Below are 15655 nucleotides of genomic sequence, written 5' to 3' on the forward strand. Positions count from 1 at the left end.
AGTCATAAAACTTAGCCTCAATAAAATATCCATACCTTAAATGTATGATGACCGAACCCACAGTACTAAGACTCCCAAACAGAACCTGAAGTTCAAACAACCGTAAAAGGCAGACATACTCACAAGCTAGTTGTTAGGGCCAGTTGAAGCCAGTTTGCAGCAAAAGCATGGCAGAATGTAACTACTGTGGTCTCTTTTTTTTTTTTTTTTTTTACAGAGAAGGGAAAGAAGAAAAAAATTGAGACCCAGTCAGACCCTCTAGCAATGGAGGGAGGGTGAGGCAGGGACAAGGGGGGGCCCAAGTGTAACCTCTAAAGCCGGCACCGTTCAGCCGGACACCCCTGTCTCACTGAAGAGAAAAATCTCACAGGAGAAATAGCACTGCCAGCTCACTGAAGAGAAAATCTCAACAGGAGAAACAGAATGGCAGTCTCACTGAAGAGAAACCTCAACAGGAGAAAATAAAGTTCTCCCTGGACAGGGATCTTACAGCCACACAAGAAGGTGACGTCCCCGTGACGGAGCCGACCCGGCAGTCTAAAAGCTGCAAAGCTAAAGAGCTTTGCGCATGTGCCAGCCCTCCCGCCCGAAAGTATCCCACCTGGCCCCTATATAAGCACGCCCCTAACCGACAAACAGTTTTAAAAGTTTCCGCGATCTATCCGACTCGGTAGTCTTAACGGTGTCAGCCGTTTTTCTTATCGCTTCAACTTTTAATTTTCCAACATTTCTCTTCACGATTTTGATCTAGCAGCGCTCTAGTTTAGCATGTCTGAAAAAACCAAACCTGGTTTCAAACGCTGCTCCACGTGCGCCTTGAAGATGTCGGCGACTGACCCGCACGCCTCCTGTATCCGTTGCCTGGGTCCCCTCCACCAGACGTCTTCCTGCGCTCACTGCGCGAAGTTAAACAAGCGCTCGCTCAAAATTCGAGCGCTTAAACCAAAGGAATTTGAACTCCCTAACACGGCCTCCGCTCTCCCCTCCGCCTGCCAGCAAGGGGCATCGGAGCCGCAGGGACCGCCTCCCACGGTGCCGAAGCTGGTACTTCGCAAACCAGCTCAGGCACCGACGTCTCCTGCGTGTGTCACGTCGAGCCCGATGACGTCACACGCAGGGACGCTGCCTATTGGCTCTCTTGCTCCCCCGCTGCCTATTGGCTCAGTGGCTGCTCCCACTGACCAATCCCGGCCGGATCGCTCACTCTTGGTCCCGCACTTGGCACCGAGCTCCTTCTCGCAAAGAGCCTGCAGCACAGCGTTCTGCCTCCCCAGACTGGCATAGGCACTCTGCTTCAGCCAGCCCACCCAGGAAACTGAAGAGGAAATATAAGCACCTTATTTCCTCCAGTTCCTCCTCCTCGGGCTCTCCTCCTGCCTTGTCTGCTGCTACTGCTCCAGCCCAGGATGTGCTTCCTCCCCAGCTCTCTCACTCTTTCAACTTTTCCAGCAGTTCCAGCTCTTTCAACAACTACCTCTTCTATGGCGGCAGAGCTGGAATCCTACTATGCTTCCTCCTCGCGCTCTCCCTCGCCTGATCCGCAGACGGACCCCCTGCTCTCTTCTCTGGCTCATGAAGACACTCCATCTGAGCGGGATAGGGCATCACCCCCGGAAAACACCTCCTACCCACGCTTCCTATCCAAGATGGCGTCTTCTTTACAATTGTCCACCACGGCCCAGCCGGACCCCCGGGAACACAGACTTCAGGTCCTTAAGTATCTTCATATCCCTAAAGAAGTGGTCTCTTTGCCCCTTCATGCTACTCTGGCTGATTCTCAGAAAGCAATCTGGAACACCTCCCTACTCGTCCCGGGTCACAAAACGCAGTTTGGAACATAAATACAAGGTTCAGGATGTGGCGGGGTTTGGCAAAACCCAACTCCCTCACCAATCCCTGGTTGTCCGCTCTGCCTTGCGGAAATCCAAATCCTCCAAAGACTTTGCATCTACTCCACCAGTCCGCGAGATGCGCATCATGGACTCCATGGGTAAACGAGCATTCCAAAACTCCATGCTGTCTGGGCGAATTGCCATCTATCAGTTCTTCTACACCCAATACCTCTATTCTAATATGGAGGATATGAGAAAACTGGTCGAGACCTTACCAGTGCCCACGCAGGAGGCTTTTAATGCCATCTTCTCCAACTTCAAAGAATGCTCCAAGAACCTTATCCGGGCAGCTGACGATGCCTTTGATACCACCATGAGGGGAGCGGCTACAGGCATTTCCACCCGCAGGCTGGCATGGTTGCAATGCTCTAAACTGGGGGTGGACATCCATGCAAAGGTGGCGGATGCTCCTTGTCTCGGAGACAGCTTGTTTGGCGACAAGGTTAAGGATCTTATTGAGGGGCTTAAAGAGGATTGCACCACACTGGATGCTCTGGAGAAGGATACCGCGCATCACTCCAAACAACCCTTTAAGAAGCAGCTACCTTCAATCCCAGGAAGTCGTTTTCTTCTGCCAGACAGTTTGCTCCATATCCGCAAAAGCAGTTTCGGCCCTATCGACAGCAATCCTCCAACAGAGCCCCACGAGACCGTCGCTCTCCTAACCCGCTCAACCTGCGGGCCAGAAGCCCCAACCCTCTTTTTGACAACCCTCCCCTTCCCGCTGTTCCGGTGGGAGGTCGGTTGAGGTTTTTTCTCCAGACCTGGCAAGATATAACCACAGACACCTGGGTCTTGCGCATCATTCAACATGGTTACCGCCTTCGCTTCCTGGCTCCTCCTCCTTGGTGCCCCCCTTCCCACCTGCCACTTCAACCATCTCACCTGCTTCCTTTGCAACAGGAGTTATCTCGGTTGCTGGACATTCGGGCCGTAGAGCCGGTTCCCGAACAACAGTGGGGCCAGGGGTTTTATTCCCGATACTTCCTCATTCCGAAGAAGACGGGGGGCGTTCACCCGATTTTGGACCTACGGAATCTGAACAAATTCATATTAAAGAAAAGGTTTCGCATGCTCTCGATCTCCGCCATTGCTCCTCTGCTCCAAGTCGACGCTTGGCTCATGTCCATCGACCTTCAGGATGCCTATCTGCATATTCCCATACATCCCTCTCACAGACAGTATCTCCGTTTTGTGTTTCAGAACCTTCACTACCAATACACGGTTCTCCCTTTTGGCCTCTCGTCAGCACCAAGGGTCTTTTCCAAATGTGTCATCCCCATAGTAGCGCATCTGCGCAAACAGGGCCTGTCCATCTTCCCCTACCTGGACGACTGGCTCATTTCGGCTATGACGCCCTGCCTCACCCGCCACGCTTTGAGCCAAACCATAAACCTCCTTCTACAGTTGGGATTTCTCCTCAAATTTCCAAAGTCCCATCTCCTCCCATCTCAATCGCTGCAATTCATCGGGGCAACTTTTCAGACTCAGCAGGCTATGGTTTTCCTCCCGTCACTGCGAGCACAAGTCATCCAACAGCTGATGTCCCCCTGGTACCCAGGGCTCTGGGTCACAGCCAGGGACGTTCTCACCTTGCTAGGACACATGGCGGCCACAGTGCAAGTGCTGCAGTTTGCTCGCCTAAAGATGAGACCTATCCAATGGTTTCTCAAAACCCATTGGAACCAGTTCCTTCAGCCTCTTTCCACGCATCTACAATTAACGCCCCAAGTGCTTCAGGACTTGCAATGGTGGTTTCACGTGGATCCCCTCTCTCACGGGCTTCCATTTCATCCTCCTCAGCCTACTGACTCAACGCTCCTACTCCGCCAAGTGGACCCATTTCCAGCGCTGGTGCTCCACCCGTCGTGTTCACCCCAGCACCTCGCCCTTGGCTCAGGTCCTCCGCTACCTTACCTCTTTGCAGGTCTGTGGATTACCCTACAACTCCATTCGCCTTCATCTGGTGGCCATCTCAGTGTACCATGACCCCGTGGACGCGGTCTCTCTGGTACGCCATCCTGTGGTCAAGCGCTTCTTCAAAGGACTTCTTCGTCTGCATCCTCCCCTCCGACCTCCTGTGCCGGTCTGGGATCTCAACCTCGTGCTGCAGGCTCTCATGGCTCCCCCATTTGAACCTCTCTCTGTTATACCACTCAAATTTCTTACCTGGAAGACTCTATTCCTGGTAGCTATTCCCTCGGCTCGCCGCATTGGAGTACTCCATGCCTTGGTATCCTATAGTCCCTATACCCAATTTCTTCATGACAAAGTGCTGTTACGCACTCATCCTAAATTCCTGCCCAAGGTGGTCTCGGCCTTCCATTTGAACCAATCCATTGTGCTGCCTACTTTTCATCCACCCCCTCACCCTTCGCCGGAGGCCGAACGACTCCACACACTGGACTGTGCCAGAGCTCTCCGCATCTATTTGGACAGAACTGAGACTCCTCAGCGCCCGTCTCAGTTGTTCCTCTCCATCCGTCCATCTTCCTCTCCTAGACCAGTTTCGAAGTTGACATTGTCCTCTTGGATTACCCAGCTCTTTGCGTACTGTTACGCCTCCGCCTCTAGTCCTGCTCTTCAGGAGATCCCTCCGCATGTCACGGCTCATGACCTCCGAGCTATGGCTACCACCTGGGCTAACCTTCGCCTCGCTCCTCTCCAAGAGATCTGTCGAGCGGCCACCTGGTCCAGGATTCATACCTTTGCCAAACACTACTGCCTTGATGTGGAATCCGGCGCAGATGCATCACTGGGTTCTACGGTCCTGCAAGCGGCATTGCGAGGCATCAACATCCCTCCTCCTCTACGTCTCAGGTAACAGATCTTTATTATTATTATAATAGCATATGGTTTTTCTGTTACCTTCAGCTCGGGAGGCACCTTCTTGTGTGGCTGTAAGATCCCTGTCCAGGGAGAAATAGAAGTTGCTTACCTGTAACTGTAGTTCTCCTTGGACAGATGATCTTACAGCTACACAATCCCGCCCAGCCTCCCCTATTGTTGCCGCCAGCTTTATACCGAACTGTTTATGTCGGTTGGGGGTGTGCTTATATAGGGGCCAGGTGGGATACTTTCGGGCGGGAGGGCTGGCACACGCGCAAAGCTCTTTAGCTTTGCAGCTTTTAGACTGCCGGGTCGGCTCCGTCACGGGGACGTCACCTTCTTGTGTGGCTGTAAGATCATCTGTCCAAGGAGAACTACCGTTACAGGTAAGCAACTTCTATTTCCAGCCACAGCCAGAATTCAGGAGCTAGTTGAATAGCGACCTTTTCCTGCTGGGAGATAGAGATTACTGATGAGACAGGAGGAGTACCAGCCAATAGGACCACCTGTTAATCAGTTTCTCTATCTCCGCCTGCTGGTAGATGTGAGCTATCCCCATTGGTCTCTGGATTCATCTGCTGCTGTTGCAAGGGAAGTTAGATTATTATTGCTGTTACCAGATAGGGGTAGTAGTTCAAGTTAATAAGGCAGATGACAGTGCATCCATCCTGCCAAAGTTTTCTACAAAAAAAGCCAACTAATCCCATGTAATTGAAAATAGTTTTTAAATTCAAGGAGTAATTTATGATTTTGAGACAGTTGTCACAGTCAACACGAGGAAGGTCTAAAAATGAAAAGTAGTTTCTGAACTCACTACCAGAAACATATTCCGCTGAAGTTTCAAGAGGATGTAGCTAGGTCAGATTAATACACTCCTAATGTAAGTACACTGTCCAGAATTCCATTTCCTACATGATACAAAAAAGCACCACTTTGTAAACTTCTAATAGCCAGTGAACATTTAATAAAGCAAATTTAACATACAAAGAGCACCAGTTAAAGCTAGTACATCCAAGAAACTCAGGACAGCATGTCAGACAATAAGTGAAAGGATATGACAATCACTCAGTGATTATGTACCACAGAAATTCAATTCATTAGAATGGTGGTTTCAAGTATTCAAAATTATTTTTATTAAAAAGAATTTCATTATTGTGGATAGAATTGTGAACTGGTTCCTTACCCAAATTCTGAAAATATTAGAAGTGGTTCTTAAACCTGTCCTAGGGGACCCAGCTAGTCGGGTTTTTAAGATTTCCCTAATGATTATTTATGCATGACACAGTTTTGCACATAATAGAGGTGACATGTATGCAAATGTACATCATGCATTTTAATTAGGGAAATCTTGAAAACCCGACTGGCTGTGGGACCCCGTAGCACAAGTTTAAATACACTGCCAGTATTTTCAGAGTTTGGAGTAGGAAACCAGTTCACACTTATCTAAAATAATGAAAGTTTTTTTAAAATAAAAAACAGTTTTGAATACTTGAAAACATATCTAATTCTGCAAAAGCAGGTATATGATAGAATAATCCTTAAAATATGTGAAGAGTGCAGACAAAGAAACTTTTCACTTGAACATCAAGAACTTAACTGAATTGTCTTGGTTATAATTTTACTTGAACATAAGGTCCAATCCAGTTGTCAGCTAGTTCCCGAAGTGTGTTGTACCTTCGTTCAAACTCTTCACTGTTACACTCTACAAGTAACCGTGTGATCTCTTGTTTTAGAGACATGATGGTCAGGGATTTGTCTTGGGAGGCAGAATAAGAGCTTTTCAAGATTTCTAGTAGACCATCAGTGAGAGGTTTGTTGTCATCTGAACTATTATTCCTCTTATACCACTGCTCATGAATCATTTCACTCTGCACCACCTTCATGTCAGAGTTAAGAACAGCAAGAATGTGCCGGCAGGGGAGCTGAAATGTCTGATTGAAGTGGCAAGTGCACCTTTTTAGATTTTTCCTATCTACTACTTGACAGTCTTCTAGAAGCTGAATGTTGATCTTGTCATTGTTGGTACCCGCTAGCTGTACAGACTTTTGAGCAACTGCAAATTCCTGCAGACAGAGTTTGGCTGCTGCTGGTGTGCAGATACGAACTATGGAGAGTTGGACTTGGTCTTCAGTTTCATTGGTGTTTTCTTGAGTATGGTGTGGCTCATTTCCTTGGGAATGAACAAGGCCTGCAGAAGATGAAGGATAGGAATCACTCACAGGATTCACATCTTTATGTGCCAACCCATCACTGTTATCAATATGACCATTTTCCAATTTACCAGTGAAACCTATGACCTCTTTGGGCACCGTGGTATTTTTACCATATGTGCATTGATGAACATGCTTTGCCAAAGAGCTGATGCTAGTTTCCAAAGACACGCCTGTAGTGAACAGCTGGCTGAAGTCCCGAGAAATTACTTCTAGGCCGTGAAAATACTGTATACATTCTGCCCAACTCCTCCATCTGTGCAAAGCCCAGATGTGATCAGCTAATAGCCAATGAGAATTCAGCTGTGGGAGCAAATCTGGTTTTACAAACTCTTTCAGGATCACATGCATCTTATTTAGATTGCTTTCCGTTGCTGAGCACATCGTGTTTTTTAAGGCATTAAGTAATAACCTCTCTGTTTGGTTGTTCAGAGACAACTGATAGATTTTTTGCTGAAAAAACTTACATATGTGAAAGACAGACAGAACAATCTCAGCAGATGGAAATGCTTCGGAAAGGGTTGGACTACCAGGGAAGTATGGCTCAACCAAAAAAGTCTTGATATTGGCCCAGTTTGGGTTGAAATCTTTGAACGTCTTATACATCCGAGCCAAGCTCTCTTTGGATTCATCTTTGGGAATAGCGAAATGAACCACTTTTTCTATTTCCCCATTTGCTCTTAAACCAGGGTTGTCTGCTAGAAAAGCATACAGGGATCTCCCTTTCGCGATGCGTGTTCTATGAACTAGTATAACATGTGGAAAATTAAGAAAAACTGTTTGCATGAATTTGGTTTCAAAACTCAGGGAATCCAGGTTAGAAGTTTTGTCCAACTGGTAAGCCACCAGTGTCCCACTATCAAAGCCTAACAAGGATACCCAAGCCATGATTAACTGAAATGTGATATTGGATTTCAGATTTCCTCCAAATTTATTCAATTAGAACTTGCTAGTGGTATTTTAGTATAATGCACATTTCTTAACTGAGAAACTCAACAGGAAGAATTTCTGGTGGATTAGTATTCTTTGATGAATGCTGGTTTCAAATCTCCCCAATAGGGAAAATGCTCAGTCACATTTCCATTAATTTGACAAAGCCCAGGTAAGGCGCTCAACCTGTTGGACAAAAAGAAATATTTGTATTCACAGATCACTTAAAAAAAAGGTTCTTCATCATATAAAATAACCTTGATATAATAGCCAAGAAAACAGATGGCTTGGTGGACTAGCACACATTCATAATGTACTTACCACGATAACTCATGGCAACAGCATTATCTTAATACACACAACCCCCAAATTCTATAAAGTCTGCCTTACTTTGGCACCTAATTTAATTCAAAGGTTTTAATCGTTGTCATGCCATTAATTGGACTTAACTGATAGGCACCTAACTCAAAAAATACAATTCTATATAAGTAGGCACCTAATCCAAAGCAGATAGTTAAAAGTTGGCCATGATTAGGGGCAGATCATGGGTGAGATTTTGAATTCTGACAGGAACTGTTGTGCGTCTAACTTAGGAGTGTTAGGATGCCTAAGGCCGCTTAGGCAGTGCCAAGCTCGATTTTATGCAATGCACCTTTTATAGAACTGTGTTTAGCGCTGCACTAGTTGGCACCAATTTTAGAGGCAAAATATATAGAATTGGGGCCTCGGGGTCTATTTGAAGTGAGCCGATGGTCTAATGCAGTGATTTTTAAATCTGTCCTGGGGTCCCCCAGCCAGTCAGGTTTTTAAGCTATTCCTAATGAATATGCAAGAGAGAAATTTGCATGCTTATTATCTACTTTATAGGCAAATATCATATTCATTAAGATTATCTTGAAAACCCAACTGGCTTGGGTTCCTCTATATAGGTTTAAGAACCAGTAGCCTAATACACTGGTTCTCAATGTTGGTGTTCTAGCCCAAAATAAAGTTACCAATGAAGAATCATCTATACTATTATCACAATCTTTGTCAGTCAAACAGGCCTAGACAGAATAGGCATGAAAACAAAATTTACTTTGAGCTATAAAGAAGGTCCCACCAAAACAAGGTTGTGGTACACTGGGAAAACAGGAAAGGGAGGGCATTAGCAGCTCAATTGTCTGTAATTGAGGGCCTAGAAGTCCCTAACTGCTCTGGATAATCAAAATAAAATTAACCAGGCTCTTGGATGAATGTATCCAAAAATATTTGAGTGCTGCCACTGAGCACAGGAAAATGAAAAATTGTCTACATATTTTTAAACTATAGGCATGTAAGGAATTCAGTAGACAGCACAAATCCCCCATCTTTCCCATCAAGTCTGCTGGAGCTACAATTCCCAAGACAGCAAAAAAGATGGGTCACTTCAAAATAAAATCTCACCGACAAGGAAGAGGAAATTCTGCACAACTATGTTATTCTACAGAAATATCGCATTGTGCAGTCGCTGGCAAACCATGACATGGGAGTGAGAAGAGGAACAAAGGGGCAAAGACCAGCAAGAGTAAAGGATGCAAGGTTAAAACGGAACAGAAGAGAAATATGGAGGAAAGATGTGGAAAGCCTATCCACTAAAACACAGAATACTTTACATCAGCTGGTATAGTAGAATGCCACTATGCGCAATAGCAGCAAATTTCACTATTCGCTTTTAAATTGTGTACATTTGTTCTAGGTTAAGTTTTTTTGGCTCTTGTACATTTTTAAAGCAAATGTAATAAATGTACATTACATTTACTATCTTGATTAAAGCTGCAAATCTAGACCTCAAGCTCTTACATGCTTTCATGTACTGCTTCGTGTGTCTTCCTTTCAGATTTGCAAAACATTAGTATAAATTACATTAGTATAATTTTCATAGGCATCTCTTACAGCTCCGTTTTACAGTCCTCTAGCCCAGCACACCAAGCACAAGAAAATATATACCAGTGGCCATAGTACTCAACTCTGAGGGTACTCAGGGTGCTTGAGCACCCCCAATATTAAACGAACTCAATGTCTGTGTCCAGAGAGGGGTAATTTCCATTGGGTTTAGCATATCCCAATAAGTTTGAAAAGTTGGTCCCTTTACAACTATTAAAATATATGAACTTCAACGGCTTTGAGAGCAAGTTTATACTCTGAATACCTGGAATGGGAGGATTAGACTTGGGGGAAGAGAGTGGGAAGCTGAAGTTTCAAGATCTGCCCTCTGAATGCATATACTTTGCTGGAATGCCCGAGACTCAGCTGGAGGCTTCTTAGGAGGGAAGAGGAGACTTGCCTGAGGACGAGACCTTTAGAGGCACAGCAGATGAGGCCGACGAGGGTGACTTGCTCGATGTCGAGGACTTAGACGCCGCCGACATCTGCCTATCTGTCTTTCTTGAATTTGTTGGACCTGTCCAGATCGGGCAGGTTAGTGAATCTGGGCTTTAGAGACAGATCAGAGAGTGTGTGTGTGGGGGGGGGGGGGAGGGGGGAGAGGAGAACACCTGCTGTGAAACTCATTTCACAAATATGCCATAAGCCTGAAAAGGCTTCCAGCACTTGGGGTGCAGAGTCACCCTGAGATGACCGACATATGCATTCCTTAAGTCCACAGCCTTGCGCATAGATCCATCAGCCTGCCAAGCCTGGAAAAGAAAAGAACAAAAAAAATAGGCTGCCCCATCGGGCTAGCCGAGCCTTTAGTTACCTGCTTAATCAGGGGAGAGGCTAAGCTTTGCGCTGCTGCCGCAACACGTGGAGCAAACACACTCCGAAGGTGCCTAATCTGTGCAATCCTGGCAAGAAAATCATACTGGAAGGGCCGAAGTAGGCCACAGCAAATGTTTTCAGGCAAGTTTTGGAGAAGAAGTAGGGAGCTTTTTGGGGGGGGAAAAAAAAAAAAAAGATCACTAAAAATCCAAGATGGCCACTACTAAGAAATTCATGCCAAAACCGCGATATTTTTCACACATTTAACTGTAAAAACGTCGAGTTTAGGAATCCTCCACTGCCCCAGGTACAAAATAAATACTTGTTTGTAGACGTAAACCGCTTTGAATGTGTTTGTGCAACTCTAAAAAAAAAAAAAAAAAAAAAGGTGGTCTACAAGTCCCAATCCCTGGAGTGGTTGCAGGCTGCACAACCTGTTCGTTTCCCGCCTCTCACCTCTGAGGGCTAACACCCCCCCCCCCCCCAGACCCAGGTCACAACTACAGGACACAGCACCGAAGCAACTCTCACCTTTTCGCCAGACCCTGTTCATCGCCGATAAACCGCTCTTCAACCGCATCCCACCACCAGGCCTCTTCCAGGGCGGCGGCGCGAACGAGCATGCGCATGGACGCGAGCAGCGCGGAAACCGGAAGCGGCGGCGGTTGATCCGGCAAGCTGCGATTTTTTTATTTTTTTTTGTTCGTTGATGCGCATGCGCCCCCAACAAAAAAAGCGGCCTTTCCCACCTCGTTCCCGCGTTCTCCTGTTCTATTAGGGGCGACGAAGAAAGGCGGGGCGCGGTTTATTTCGCTCGCCCCTCCCTACAGTCCGCCTTCCTTTGAGCTCCTGTAAAGTTATTGGTGGTTGCCTCAGGGCTCCCGCCCCTCCGCGTGCTGTCGGTGGCGCGTGACCTTTCGTGCCTGGGGTCGGAGCGCGTGACTTTTTTTCCGCCAAGAGTCAGGTGATCAATCCTCGTCTCTTCCGAGAAAACGCCGGGAAGGAGCAGCGTGTTGTGGACGCGGAGCCGTGGCGGAGGTCAGTGCGTCGGGGGTGGCTATAGTCGAGGGGGTTGTATGACAGCAAAATACGGAGGATAACTGAGACCCAGGCGAGGTCCCGGAGAGATATGCTAGATACGTTTAAATACCTATGTGGTATAAATGCACACGAGGGAGCCTCTTTCGTTTAAAAACAGAGATGTCAAATTCCTCTTTGAGAGCCGCAATCCAGTCGGGTTTTCAGGATTTCCCCAATGAATATGCATGAGATCTGTTTGCATGCACTGCTTTCACTGTATGCTAATAGATCTCATGCATATTCATTGGGGAAACCCTGAAAACCTGACTGGATTGTGGCCCTCCAGGAGGGACTTTGACACCCCTGCCCTAGAATGTATGAGTGATTGCTCAAGTGCTCCTCTTAGAGCAGGAAAGTCCCTCCTGGAGGGCTACAATCCAGTCGAGTTTTCAGGATTTCCCCAATGAATATGCATGAGATCTGTTTGCATGCACTGCTTTCACTGTATGCTAATAGATCTCATGCATATTCATTGGGGAAACCCTGAAAACCTGACTGGATTGTGGCCCTCCAGGAGGGACTTTGACACCCCTGCCCTAGAATGTATGAGTGATTGCTCAAGTGCTCCTCTTAGAGCAGGAAAGTCCCTCCTGGAGGGCTACAATCCAGTCGAGTTTTCAGGATTTCCCCAATGAATATGCATGAGATCTATTTGCATGCACTGCTTTCTTTGTATGCTAATAGACCTCATACATATTCATCGGGGAAATCCTGAAAACCTGACTGGATTGCAGCCCTTGAGGAGGGATTTTGACACCTCTGGTTTAAAAGGAAGCTCCGGAGTGAGAGGGAAAAGGATGACGTTAAGAGGTGACAGATTCAGGAGTAATCTAAGGAAATACTTTTTTTAAAATTTTTTTTACAAAAATGGTGGTAGATGCTTAGAATAGCCTGGTGGTGGAGACAAAGATTGCGCCTGAATTCAAGAAAGCTGGGCAGGCAAGTGTGATCTCTTAGGGCAGGGGTGTCAAAGTCCCTCCTCAAGGGCCGCTTGAGATCTATTTGCATGCACTGCTTTCATTGTATGCTAATAGATCTCATGCATATTCATTGGAGAAATCCTGAAAACCCGACTGGATTGTGGCCCTCGAGGAGGGACTTTGACACCCCTGTCTTAAGGAGAGGAGGAGATAGTGGATGGACCGCCATGTTTCTGTGTTTCTAACTTTTTGGTAGTAAAGTCTTAAAGTCAATCAATTTGTACCTTTGCTTAATCTTTGTAAACCGCATAGAACTTCACGGTATTGCGTATATAAGCTGTTATTATTATTATTAAAGATGCTAGGAAAGAACTTCAGGGCTATTGGTGCATGGATTGTATGGGGTAAGCAAAACTGTGCTCTCTTCTTTGAGACAGCCCTGCCAGCCCAATTGAGAAACTTTATAGCCTACCTGCACTGCCTGGATCCCTCCTCCACCCCCAAGGATCACATGACAAGGTGATTTAAAAAGTTCTGTACAATTTGGCGCAAACAGAAGTTCTTTTACTCCTCATCTCAATCTTACTGCCTCCTTATGACATTGATATATTATCTTCACGTGTAACCCTCTTTTCTCTAGGCTAGCCCACAACCGTTTTTTCTCGGTTCCCCCTCTGCTGGTACGACTCCCTTACTCCCCCTTCCCCAATCTCTCCCCATGCCACTAAACCCCTTTACACTACACTACTCGCTCCTTAAACCCATTGCATGCATACTTTCTCTTCTCCACTTTAAAGATCCAGCACTTTCTCTCTCTCATACAGTCATCGCCATTCTCCTTCCATGTTGCAGCAGCATGTCCCCCCATACTTCCCCTCCCTCACCCTTACCTTCCTCCTTCCCTTTCTCTCTGCTGGGGACATCAACCCCAATCCTGGTCCTCTCACCCTACTCTTATGGCGACGAAAATGATAGGAGGCTTGCGCCAGAAGACATATGAGGAGAGACTGGAAGCCCTGAATATGTATACCCTAGAGCAGGGGTGTCAAAGTCCCTCCTCGAGGGCCGGAATCCAGTCGGGTTTTCTGGATTTCCCCAATGAATATGCATTGAAAGCAGTGCATGCAAATAGATCTCATGCAGATTCATTGGGGAAATCCTGAAAACCCGACTAGATTGCGGCCCTCGAGGACCGACTTTGACACCTGTGCCCTAGAGGAAAGGAGAGACAGGGGAGATATGATTCAGACGTTCAAATACTTGAAGGGTATTAATGTAGAACAAATTATTTTCCAGAGAAAGGAAAATGGTAAAGCCAGAGGATATAATTTGAGGTTGAGGTGTGGTAGATTCAGGGGTAATGTTAGGAAATTCTACTTTACGGAGAGGGTAGTGGATGCCTGGAATGCGCTCCCGAGAGAGGTGGTGGAGAGTAAAACTGTGATTGAGTTCAAAGAAGCGTGGGATGAACACAGAGGATTTAGAATCAGAAAATAATATTAAATATTGAACTAAGGCCAGTACTGGGCAGACTTGCATGGTCTGTGTCTGTATATGGCCGTTTGGTGGAGGATGGGCTGGGGAGGGCTTCAATGGCTGGGAGGGTGTAGATGGGCTGGAGTAAGTTTTAACAGAGATTTCGGCAGTTGGAACCCAAGCACAGTACCGGGTAAAGCTTTGGATTCTTGCCCATAAATAGCTAAGAAGAAAAAATTAAAAAATTTAAATCAAGTTGTGCAGACTGGATGGACCATTCGGGTCTTTATCTGCCGTCATCTACTATGTTACCTTACTCCTGCAGACCAACCCGCAATATCGCCAACCTTATTTCTATTCATCTCCTCCTCCCTGCCATTCTCTTGCATCCTATGGAATGCCTGCTCCATTCCTCACCCAGTTGGTCAAGGAGGAGGTGTTGGGCTGCTACTCTCACCCTCTTGCAGATTTCAACCTCTTCTCCCACCACAATCCCAACACTTTCTCTCCTTTGAAGTCCGTTCCATCCATCTATTCGCTCCCTTACCTCTCCGAGTAGCAGTTATCTACTGACCCCCCTGATAATGTTTCGCTCTTCCTGAAAAGGATTAGGTCCCAATTCCTGCCCCATACTTTCTCTGCCATTTGGAAGACAGGTGCACCCGGGGACATATTGTAGAGGCAAGAAATGATCTCCAAAACGTGTCCAATTTTATAGTCAGCTTCACATCTCTTTTATATTATTCTACATGAATCAGTGTTGTCAGCATGTGACGTAAACACAAACCATATATGGACACAGGTCACATGAAACTTTAAACACATCAGCATTTTTTCTATCTCAAGCTGGAGTCCAAAAGGTAAGAAGAGCCTTGGGCCAGTATAGCCTCTTAACTAAAGCTGTTTGCAAATATGGCTTATAAAAACAATTGAAGTCACTCACAACAAGATAAGAACATATCTTTTCAAACATCAGAGAAGGAAAAACAAACAGGTCTGGCTTCAAAACATTCTATGGAAAACTACCAAGGTATATGATACGTGTCCCTTCATTTCCTTCCTTTGACTCCTGGCTCCTCTTCTTCCTTGAGCCCTCATCCTTGGAGACTTCAACATCCATGTCAACGACCCCCCTCCGACTCTTTCACTTCCAGGTTCCTTGCCCTAACATCTTCATTCAATCTCCAGCTGTGCTCTACCAGCCTTACACACTAGAAAGGACACTACCTAGATCTAATCCTTTTCTCCAACTGCTCCTCCTCCCCCTTTCTGACCATCATCTGTTAATGTTCACTATTCATCACTCCACCCCCCCCCCATACCCTGCCAATTGCCACCAATATGTTCAGGAACTTTCAGGCTATCGATCCTAGAGCCCTCTCCACTGCTGTCTCATCCCTCTCCTCAACTACTATATCACACAAGATTGTAAACAAAGCTGTCCTTTCCTACAAAACTATTCTCTCCTCTGCTCTAGATACTTTGTTCCTCCAATTTCATGCCCTGTTAGTTGTGCCAAACCCCAACCCTGGCTGACCCCCTTACATCCATTACCTGCGCTCCTGTTCTATTCCACCAAATGTCTCTAAATTAAATC

The 15655-nt window shown here is 46.3% G+C and overlaps 2 protein-coding genes across 2 annotated transcripts in view; one reads left to right on the forward strand and one right to left on the reverse strand.

Moving 5' to 3' along the window:
* Positions 1-5384: 5384 nt before the first annotated feature.
* Positions 5385-11340, reverse strand: LOC117345751 (zinc finger SWIM domain-containing protein 1-like). The gene is made up of 2 exons (XM_033914855.1): positions 11114-11340; positions 5385-8047 (listed from the first exon to the last, which is right to left on the reverse strand). The coding sequence occupies exon 2, from the start codon at positions 7817-7819 to the stop codon at positions 6332-6334; it is 1488 nt and encodes a 495-aa protein (XP_033770746.1). The 5' UTR covers positions 7820-8047; positions 11114-11340; the 3' UTR covers positions 5385-6331.
* Positions 11341-11457: 117 nt separating this feature from the next.
* The window catches only part of LOC117345753 (lysosomal protective protein-like), a 47523-nt gene continuing 43325 nt past the window's right edge, over positions 11458-15655 (forward strand). The window contains exon 1 of the mRNA XM_033914856.1: positions 11458-11620. The gene's annotated coding sequence lies outside the window, so the exon portion shown is untranslated. The remainder of the gene's footprint in view (positions 11621-15655) is intronic.

This window comes from Geotrypetes seraphini, chromosome 11 (assembly GCF_902459505.1).
Source record: "Geotrypetes seraphini chromosome 11, aGeoSer1.1, whole genome shotgun sequence".
Taxonomy (NCBI): Eukaryota; Metazoa; Chordata; class Amphibia; order Gymnophiona; family Dermophiidae; genus Geotrypetes; species Geotrypetes seraphini.